This window comes from Phycomyces blakesleeanus, assembly GCF_001638985.1.
Source record: "Phycomyces blakesleeanus NRRL 1555(-) unplaced genomic scaffold PHYBLscaffold_1, whole genome shotgun sequence".
Taxonomy (NCBI): domain Eukaryota; kingdom Fungi; phylum Mucoromycota; class Mucoromycetes; order Mucorales; family Phycomycetaceae; genus Phycomyces; species Phycomyces blakesleeanus.
In genome coordinates, this window is record NW_017265134.1 from 2,980,949 (window position 1) to 2,991,187 (window position 10,239).

General features: G+C 34.3%; 5 protein-coding genes across 5 annotated transcripts in view; 1 reads left to right on the forward strand and 4 right to left on the reverse strand.

Moving 5' to 3' along the window:
- Positions 1 to 86: 86 nt before the first annotated feature.
- Positions 87 to 701, reverse strand: PHYBLDRAFT_161788 (hypothetical protein; the record flags this gene model as incomplete). The annotated part of the gene is made up of 3 exons (XM_018434467.1): positions 87 to 239; positions 312 to 404; positions 483 to 701. The coding sequence occupies 3 exons, from the start codon at positions 699 to 701 to the stop codon at positions 87 to 89; spliced, it is 465 nt and encodes a 154-aa protein (XP_018299197.1).
- A 67-nt stretch (positions 702 to 768) lies between these two features.
- On the reverse strand, positions 769 to 1,353 carry PHYBLDRAFT_161789 (hypothetical protein; the record flags this gene model as incomplete). Its single annotated transcript, XM_018434468.1, has 1 exon — positions 769 to 1,353. One exon carries the CDS (start codon positions 1,351 to 1,353, stop codon positions 769 to 771), a length of 585 nt encoding a protein of 194 aa, XP_018299198.1.
- A 124-nt stretch (positions 1,354 to 1,477) lies between these two features.
- PHYBLDRAFT_72980 (hypothetical protein) lies at positions 1,478 to 4,984 on the reverse strand (the record flags this gene model as incomplete). The annotated part of the gene is made up of 9 exons (XM_018442755.1): positions 1,478 to 1,890; positions 2,125 to 2,949; positions 3,106 to 3,391; positions 3,428 to 3,765; positions 3,889 to 4,037; positions 4,310 to 4,407; positions 4,552 to 4,670; positions 4,731 to 4,772; positions 4,846 to 4,984. The coding sequence occupies 9 exons, from the start codon at positions 4,982 to 4,984 to the stop codon at positions 1,478 to 1,480; spliced, it is 2,409 nt and encodes an 802-aa protein (XP_018299199.1).
- A 1,283-nt stretch (positions 4,985 to 6,267) lies between these two features.
- On the reverse strand, positions 6,268 to 7,225 carry PHYBLDRAFT_161791 (hypothetical protein; the record flags this gene model as incomplete). The annotated part of the gene is made up of 4 exons (XM_018434469.1): positions 6,268 to 6,447; positions 6,557 to 6,581; positions 6,641 to 6,860; positions 7,162 to 7,225. 4 exons carry the CDS (start codon positions 7,223 to 7,225, stop codon positions 6,268 to 6,270), a joined length of 489 nt encoding a protein of 162 aa, XP_018299200.1.
- A 2,857-nt stretch (positions 7,226 to 10,082) lies between these two features.
- PHYBLDRAFT_161792 (hypothetical protein) overlaps positions 10,083 to 10,239 on the forward strand; it is a gene marked incomplete at both ends in the record, with an annotated part of 3,342 nt that continues 3,185 nt past the window's right edge. Inside the window, one exon of the mRNA XM_018434470.1 lies at positions 10,083 to 10,163. Coding sequence (XP_018299201.1) covers positions 10,083 to 10,163 — 81 coding nt within the window. The remainder of the gene's footprint in view (positions 10,164 to 10,239) is intronic.

Consider the following 10,239-nt stretch of genomic DNA (forward strand, 5'->3'; position numbering starts at 1 on the left):
GGGCGCCTCCATCTTCTTAACAATTCTTCATTTTTGGTCCATTTCTTTTCAAAGTATTGCAGAAATTGAGATTGATCTTGGATCAACTACTTGAAATTATTGATGGCTTTTAAAAATGTTTCTTTGTCTGACTCAATGAGAATCTGTCTCAAGTAGTTTTTCAATGCAATCTTATAGTTTCCAAGTTGTTCTGAAGTGAAAGACGCGTTTAACTTAATCTTACTGTCAAGATTATGTTGCTATGCGCAAAGAACATGGAAATCACAATAATAAATTGCTGCTTGAGGCAATGCTTCTTTGATTGCATTAACCTCTGGAATGCTGCAATCAATTGTGATGTTCATTGGTGCGAAACTACTCTTGTTGCAAAGATGATGGAACCAATGGTAGATTGGAACAGCCGTCTAATTGTTGGTTACCATATATGCAGCAGGGAAGTCTTTTCCTGTCTACGGATGACGAGTGACTTAAGTGTATAATACTTCATCATTTCGGGATGAAATACAATGTGTGGCATCAAGACAAAAAGATCGTGACATTCTCATAATTGACACTTGTGTTGGTGATTGGAAACTGATAGCGAATTGTTTTTTAACATTGTTGTAGACAGAAAGATTGATATCAAAGATGCAATAATTCAGTGATGCTAACTTCACGTTTAACCAGATAGAAATAGATGCATTTTCATCAGAAGTAAACATATATAACAAAGTAGTCATCTATTTGATGTACATAGTATTTATTTAATTTAAAATCTTTATTGTGTATTCATTGACAAATCTTTCTCATTATATTGTAAATTTCTTCATAATTAGGCTTTCTAACACCCACACCCCAATCATCGATCTGTCTCAACACAGAAATTCTGATACTTCTACAGCTGCTGCCACTTTTCAACTGTTCTTCGATTATTCTAATTGCCTCAGAAGGCAAAGGAAGTGTTCTGACTTCCTCTCTCTCACCAGGAACATGGTAGACACGAGCTCTTGTTCGGCAGAAAGTGACAACATTACGGTTGCTAATGTACTGCTTAATCTGCAGAGCAGCTGTACAAGAACATGTCTTTGTGTCCTTTTGAGCAATGCGTGTCTGGTGTTGAGATTTATATTTTCCAGCACGGTGACATTTTCTTGTTTCTCCAAAAACTAAATTTGCTTTGATATGTTTATGGTTTTTATTCCACTTTGTTGAACAGAGCTTATTAATTCGCACAAGACATTGTTCCCATTCACTAGCTTTAACTGATATTGTTGTATTTAAAGGAAGCATCTTGATTCCTTCTAAAAGCAAATTGATCAAGACTTGCTGGACATTGGAGATATCGTAAATAGTGTTATTTGTATTGTGAGACATATTAATGTGTGTTTTTCAGGAAGGAGAAAAAAGTGTTTGTTAAAAAACAATTCCCAGATGTAGAATAAAAAATGCCACCAACTGTTATTAAATTTAGAAAGCCAGAACTGCATCAGCTACTAATTCAAACTCTCCATAAGATAAAATAAGGGGCTTCAATATATTCTACAATCGGAGTTTTCTTGAGATAAAATTGAAAAGATTTCAAAACTTTGATGTTTATGCTCGAACACACCATATGGAAGAAAGCTTGAACAAGTGACCCGTGCTTACCAGAACTATTGTTCCCAATATATGTTTGGCCAAGGAGATCAATTGATTTTAATTTTGTGATTCGGTTATTTACAAAATATTGTGACAATCTGGCATCGTGGTAAGAAATAAGATTAGGTATAACATAGGCGATTTTATAATAATCTAACAATTGAGGATAATCAATATCACTCATTGTTGATTCTTTTAAGGACTGTAAAGGAAAGGAGGATGGGGGGAGTGGCTCATTGCCTTTGATAGGTGCTGCTCGACTTAAAAATGAGTCTACAAATTGTTGCGGTCAGAAAGGTTGTTGGTTGGTTAGAGTATAAGTGACATAGGTTGTTATAGATGCAGTCGTGGAGGTAAGTTTTTCGAAAAGAGGAAGGAATGGAATGAGACTTGGACATGATAACATATTTTGTATGTAATCAGCTTTGTATATGTCTGCAGTGAATTTTGTCATATAGGTTGTTTTAAACCCGTCTTTTCTGTTTGTCTTATTATTCTTTAACAAACCATTGTATCTCTCAAAACCAAAGAGCCAATAGCCATACACGAATCCAAAATCACGAATTGTGTCATGAAGATAGAGGTGCCGGTGCATTTTGCAGGTGAGGACTTTTGGTTCATATATATCTTCACAAGACTGACAGAATTCTTGTAGATAGCTGTGTGCTTGATCTACTTCAATGAAACTGATTGACGGCTTTACAAGTATATGGCATGCTTTTACATAGTGCATCCAGCCATTGAACATATTGGATGGAAGAACCAGTTTCAGAAGCATGGGAGAATACACCAATACCCAAGACTTCCACTCATCTGCTTTCATGTGGGAAAAGTCCTTTCCTGTCTTCGTCTTCAGCTTGGTATAGTTGCTGGGAAATATCATTGTTGCTGCAACTGTCTGCATTGCAAGCAGATCATTGTTTTTCATTTTTTTGATTTTTGTCCATGTTTCAATCATTCTCTTTGGTGTTCCCAGAAAAAGATTATGCATGGAATCAATGATCATTCCACGTACTAGATCAAAGTATCCAAGGCAATACAACTGCAACCATCGAACACCATATTCAACCTCCAGCTGCTGCCTTTCTGAGGGTGTACTCGCACTATTCCACTCCTCAGCATGCACACGGTTTGCTCTATCACTTCGATGGCGCCATTGCTGACAATCAAATCCACGAAGATGGACCAAAGAAGTGCCTGGTAGACGAGAAAATTGATTGTTGCATTTGTAACAGGCGCATGTGCTGGTATGCGCAGTGAACCTACTAGTCTTTCTGACTGCAGGTATATCACATGCAACCATCAATAAGGCTGCACGAACTGTTGCACCGTCTGTTTGCTAGTAGATAGGTATCTGTATTCCAAGATAGAGCTGTATCATTTTGTCAACTAATGGCTTGAAATAATGATTGATCTCTTCTGATTTTGGCTCTTTTGGTCTGGGCATGAGGCCAACAAGGATTGTATTTTCTGCTTTAAACTGCTCACTTCTAGGCAGGTTGTTAATCACCAGGTAGATAGCACCGCAGGAATAGCTAGTACCATTGAAAGGCTGAAAACAGTTGATGTTTAATGTCAGCATCAATGAACAAAAATTCTCTACAAAAATTTCATTGTCATTGCCCTTCAAATCAGTCCAGGCTTCACCATCGCAAACATCACACAATATAGCAGTGATCTTGAACTCTTGGTTCCAGTGCATGATTTTTTGCTCAAAATCGAGACAGAGGAAAAGTATCTTAAGAGCACGTTTGAGAGACTGATATACATAAGACTACTTTGCGACCAAACCACCAGACAATGATTGGACCATTAATTTGCAATTACAAGTGGTATGTGCACCAAGCTTTATGAAATCACAGTTCAAAGGAGCAGCTACACTTTCCTCATACACCTTGTAGCAATCCTGACACACGACAAATCTCTTAATCTCTTTTGTCATGACTGAGAGTTCTGTCATGCTTTGGAGACCAGATAGACTCACAGGCAATTGGAAATCCTGCTTGTAAATTGACAAGAGCTTTTTGATGAACTCAATCAAGACAACAGTACCCTTATTGACTACATAGTGGGAAACAAACATTACCACAAAAGTAGCAATAAACCTGTGTACCGGATTTTCAGGCATATTTGTGGTGGCAAAAGGATCTATTGTAAAAAAAAAACAAAAAAATTAACACCCCCCCTTTTTTCAGATTTTTCTTTTTTGGTTCTTTTCCTTGAATTTTTTTTTGGGTCTTTTTTTTTATTAATTAATTAACATGAACTGACCTTCAGTATCGAATTCTTCGACTTCAATCTCAACAATATTCTCTTCATCGTCTTCACTTTCTTCACTGCCGTTGCTTTCTTCGTCATTGTCATTTTCATCACCATCACTGCTTTCGTCATTCAGCTCATTGCTTGTGGTGATCCAGATACTCAGATGTTGGATTTATCACATATAAGAACATATTCATATTGGAATAGCGTAGTAGCTATCATCTTGTCAGTATAAAATATATATAAACGATTAAGTAATCAGCCCAATAATTATTACAGTTAGTACTGTAGATAATATCTTAAAGATTGTTAACATAATTATATCATACTGCCAGGTAAACTGTGTCAGATCGATATGGAGCTAATTTAGTAGGAAGTCCTAAAGCTCTAGTATAAAAGAGAAAAGAATAGCTAAGAGCTAAAGAAGTACGATTTATGACTTGATGTCATAATTGTAACACCAACACTAGTTAAGCAGTAAATACACTCTAATAACCAAATATAGTAAAGGAAGAAAGCCTTAAGAAACTAAGACGTAATGACAAGAGTAGATTGTGTTTTCTTATAAAAAGGGACACTTTTTATTTATGAATAAAGACAACTTATATACAGTCTCAAAGTATTTCTATACGTCTCTATTATCAAATTTATTATTTTTCTATTGTTTTGTACCTGAAATACCACATTGCTAAAAGCAATCTCATTGTCAGAAATTGGGGCTCCTTCCCAAACAGACGAGTTGGTCCGACTGCCAATTGCTTCTATGGGTCGGGTTTGTTGGTTTGATGTAGCTACATATAGAATTCAATTTTTAGTTTACTTCTCTTTTCATCACAATTAACATTTCTTACTTTCAAAATCAATATCCACGAGATTTCTTTGAACAGATACATCTATTGAAATAAAACATTATATAAAATAACTAAAATGAAAACGAAAATAAAAAACAAAACATATTTCTTTCACTTCTTTCCATGTCTTCATATCTTGCTCTTTTATTGTGACACTGGAAGGTTTGTGTAGAAACAAAGCTGTAGCCTTGTTGATTATCGCTGCATTTTGTGCAATAGCACTTCTTATTATAAAGTTCAGAAGTAGAGGACATGTTGTTTATTTTGTTATTGTTGTGGGGAGAAAATAAAGCAAAATATAATATAGACGAAAGAATTCGTGAGAACTTGTGTAGGTTGTTTATTTCAAAAGAAAAGTAAAGAATGATAAAATTCGATTGATTTTCTACACGGAACTATCTACTGATATTTATATGTTTTTCTAATTTGTAATTCAGTGTGTGCTTAAGTAATCTTTATCACGATGAGTCATCTTCCAGGAGTATTGTTCTTCTGGAAAGATCCGGAAAGACCAATTGATATGATACTTCTCCAGTCAGATCAGTCCAAGAGTTTTGGTAAAGAAGAGCATTTATGCTATTGGTAATATTTTAGTATTCCGACCCAGATACTCGGGTAATGTTTCATAATATTAGATAGTTGTAGTTGTAGTCTCTCAATTAAGTATTTGTATAATAAAAGAAATATGTAGATGAAATATAATGATGCCATATATATAATGTATATGTATTTGTATATCCCATGTCATGGTGATAATAATAAATAATCAATTATGTGTATGATGATCTGTGTATTAGATAATATCATAAAGGGAGATCCGTTTGACTGGAATAGCTGAGGATATTATTTTATCCTTCAGTCTTACTCTCAGATTCAGCAGTAATCAATACTCATTCACAACAGTTATAAATGTTAAGATAAAAGGGAAACAAGTGTTACATTTACTTTATTTGTTCAAACTTTATAATAATAATAATGATAAAATGACTTGGATGATTATTATATCCAAGCCAATAGAAAATTATAACATAACTTTATGAACATGTATACCAAAAAACATGCTAAGATAAAAAATTGCTCTAAATATCCACACGTAACCATGAGTCTTCACACAAGGGTATTCAGGATCATTTCTCCAGTGTACAGCTTCTTTATTTCCAGAAAAAGTTGCTATTTTCTTCTTGTACATCATCATTCTTTTTGCCCATTTCTGATGATATGCAATCACATCTTCTCTTTCATGACTGTGGTATACACACCACAATTGAGTGAAGAACAGATCTCACAACAAAACACTGGTTCCTTCTTGCTAATGAACCTGGCAAGTTAACCATCTCCGGAACTGTTACACACCAGGCACACGTACACTACACTCATACAGTGTAAACCAACCATTACACAACAGGGATTTGAATTACAGGAATTTGAATAGTAGCAGATATAAACAATATTATTTTGTCTCTTTAATAAATAATACTTTCACAGTATCTACTTTTCCCATTATTGAGATACTAACCCATAAACAACTCTGAATACTTCAATGACCATTGTAAAATATGTCTTTAGAGCTATTTCTAAAGACATAACCCCATTTATGAAGGTACTTCCAGATTGTAGTTGTAGAAATATTTCCAGATATATCAAGCTTTGTTGGCAAAATCTCTCCATTATTATATCTCTTCACTTCGATCACATTTTGACTTTCTGGTCTCTGATTCTAAATTCATTTACAGATAGTAGACTTTATATCATCATTTGAAAAAAAAGAAAGCCTTCTAAAATGCTTTCCTTGTTAGTGCAAAGCAATTTAATGGAAATCAGCATACTTTTTGGCATACTATCTTATAGCAGCTAAACAATAAGAGTTTTTGTGAAGTCATATTTCCATCAATGCTTTCTCTGAAGCTTACATAATTTTGGCATCTGATATTCTGTATTGAAGGTAGCATTCAACGGATTTAAACTTACAGAGATTAAAAACATGAACTGACTGAGAAAAAGGATCTGTGCGAGTATAAGAGAAAATCTCTTTCTTAATATCTTCATACGCAAGTTTAAGTACAGCAATTTTGTCAATCTCTATGTTTTCCAACTTACTGACAATAGATTCTTCTAATTCAATTGAAGCATCTTTTTAAACTTTAATAAAAAAGTCTATATATGTAAGACAGTAGCTTCCTTGCATATTTGAATGATTTTTATCTGCTTTTCTTTTTCTCTACTCAGTTGTTTGCAAATTTTTCTGATAAGTTTTACAAAGCAACTTATCAGCATCTTAATGTCATTTCGGCAGCTGATTTGTATATGCAGCTGAATTAACTTCTTCTGACATTCTCTGGAGCTCTCTGTTGTCCAAAAAAATATTGTCTTCATGGTCAAATTCCAAATCCACATAATCTTCATTTTCCAATTATATTTTTTTTGGTAAAACCTCCACTACTAGTCAATCTGTTTATTTTCTTTGCCATTGTTGCTCTCTTTTTGAGATGAGCCATTGTACACTCCGACAAGATAAAACATCGTCACTTCCTCAGAAATATATCTCTTTTTAAAGCACACCATTTTTCTTTTCCTTTTGCAGAACCTTTTCTTAAAACTAAATCACTCATGTCATCAAGAAATAAAAACACCAGAAGTCCTTCAAAAAGATGTGAATTGTCAGAGTTTGAGTGTGGTGGCATTATTTGGCTATATAAAACCAAAAATATTCAAGCTGAGATCGCAAACCACATGGGTATCCCTAGACCAACAATCAACATCACTATCAAACGTTGGGAGGAAACTGGTACTGCAAAACCAAATACCAGAGCTGGGAGATCTAAGAAACTCAGTGTCATGGATGTTACAAGCCTTTGCTTGAGTGTGAGACGTAACCCTTTCAAGAGTTATGCATATCATTAAAGGAATATGGCAGCTGCAGGTGTCATTATCTGTAGAGACACAGTTATCCAATACCTTAAGGCCAAAGGCTTTGGTTCTTACACCCCTGTTTCTAAGCCAAACTTAACCCATGAACAGAAGAAGAATCGGTTGCGTTGGGCCAAAGCTAGAGCCAGCTTTGGGATTGAGGACTGGAGTAGAGTGATGTGGTCAGATGAGTTGAGGTTTATGCTGAAGGGCAATGATTCTGACACAGCCGTGATTTGTAAGCGAGGGGAGAGACACTAGAAACGACATAAACTAACAACAGAGAAGTATGGAAAGGGTTCTGTGATGGTGTGGGGTTGTTTCTGGGCTGGTGATCTAAGACCGTTATTGTTTCTCAAAGGGTCAGTAGACCAAGACGCATATGTCAATTGTTTGTCTAAGGACTTCAATCCCTGGTATAAAAAATTGAATGATGAACAGAACACTATGTTTACATTTCGAGAATATGGTGCTAGTTGCCATACTGGGTCTTATACGACGTGGTGGAAAAACCGTTGGGAAATTAAATGTTTTAACTACTGGCCATCACAAAGTCCAGATTTGAACCCTATTGAGCACGTCTGGCATGCCATAAAAGCCAATGTTCAAGAGAAAAAGGCCTCTATAAACAATGTTGAAGAGCTCAAGGCTTGTATTCTTCAGGAGTGGGAGAGACTTGACCCAGGACTTTTTTGTACTCTTGTAGCAAGTATGCTGGATAGAGTTCAAGCAGTTATAAAAGCTCGTGGTGACCACACCACATATTAGACCCTATCTTATTTTTTTTATTTCTATAATATATATACTTATATCTATAATAAAACGAAGTTTCACTTTATTTAGTTGAGTTCTTTAGAAGATATACTGTAAAGAAGTTGATATGTAGTTTATTCGGGACTAGAAATCAAGGAATCTGACTGTGATTTATTTGGCACGAGTTTAGAGTGTTTGAAATATAAGTGTGTTAAGCTTGAGTAATAACACTCAAGAGAGACCAAAAAAATAAAACGTACACAAAAAAAGTTGAACTCACACATACATGAATTTTCTTTCTAAGAAATTACAATCTAATGTCCGTCAGGGACAGCCATTTAATTTGTTTCAATATTGTAAAAACCAGATAAAATCCGCTGTAAATAGACCAATACATCCCAAATTTAAAAGTCTAAGACTTTTTATTCAGAGTAGTTAGAGCAATTGTAAACTCTTAATTCTATAGATAATAGTCATATCTATCAAATTAAAAGTTCAGACTTATATTAACATAAGTTTTGCAAATGTTATAAACTTTTAAAAACCACCCAAAGACTTATATATTTATCTCCAATCGCACCAAATATCAGCAATATGGTCCTGTCCGGATCGGCCGCCTATTGAGCTCGATCTGGACTGAAGGGATATTTCTGACAATCTTGGGCCGTCGGAATCCAGAAGATAATAATATCGTAAAAACATATATGCTAGTAATAATAGTTTTGCTTTCTTATAAATATATAGCTTGTATCATACCTCTCTCAAATAATTCCAAAATTGTTCATATATCCTGTCTCCTCAAGATTCTAATTAAAATTAGATTGGGTTTAATCTATAGATAATAATACAAGATATATTGGAATATACTTCTATAGCCGATTTTTATTCCACGGTATATATTTACAAATCATTCACAATCGCATTGTTATTTATATTTTTGTTAATACTTATAATGTATGATAGAAGCTATATATAATAATATAATTTAAACTATGTTTTCTAGTATGTTTCATAAATAACACACTATCCAGATCCATACACATTCTTCTATAATTATACTTAATGAAATTGGATCAAAAAGCATCAAACATTTTACACCAAAAAAGCAAGAGCCTACAGAAAAATATTACCGAGTCAAAATGAAAAGGGTGATATTCATAAACCAAAAGTAACTTTCGAACTAAATATATATAAACTGTTATCATGTTTTGGATACATTATCTTATATATGTTATTATTATTATTCAACACACTGGCACACACCAGAAGCTACTCCCGAACTATATACATATATGAGCCTCTATCATATTTTGGATATACTATCTTGTATATTTTATTATTATTATTCAACACACGGACACACACCAAAAGCTACTCCCAAAATATATATATATACGAGCCTCTATCATATTTTGGATACACTATCATATATATTTATTTTCCTTTTATTCAATATACGGTTACACACCAGAAGCTACTCCCAAACTATATATATATAACCTGCTATCATATTTTGGGCTTACTATCATATATTTTTCTTTTCTTTTATCCAACACACGCACATACGCACATACGCACACTCGCCCAATTGTCTACCAATACAATTGCTGCACTGATACAAAATATACATATTGTCTATTTCTTTTTGTGTCTTTTTACAACCTAAGGATTCTACTCGATAATTCGGACAGAATGCACTTTTTTGTAAATTGGTATTACCAATTGGTTGCGCAGACAGCTTTGTGTATCCCTAAGCTAAAGGAACATAGCAGGGTCCATTGACAGGGATACTGTTACCCATACATAGGTTGAAAGACCGTCTTGTGATCACTTACAATCGCCCAGAGAG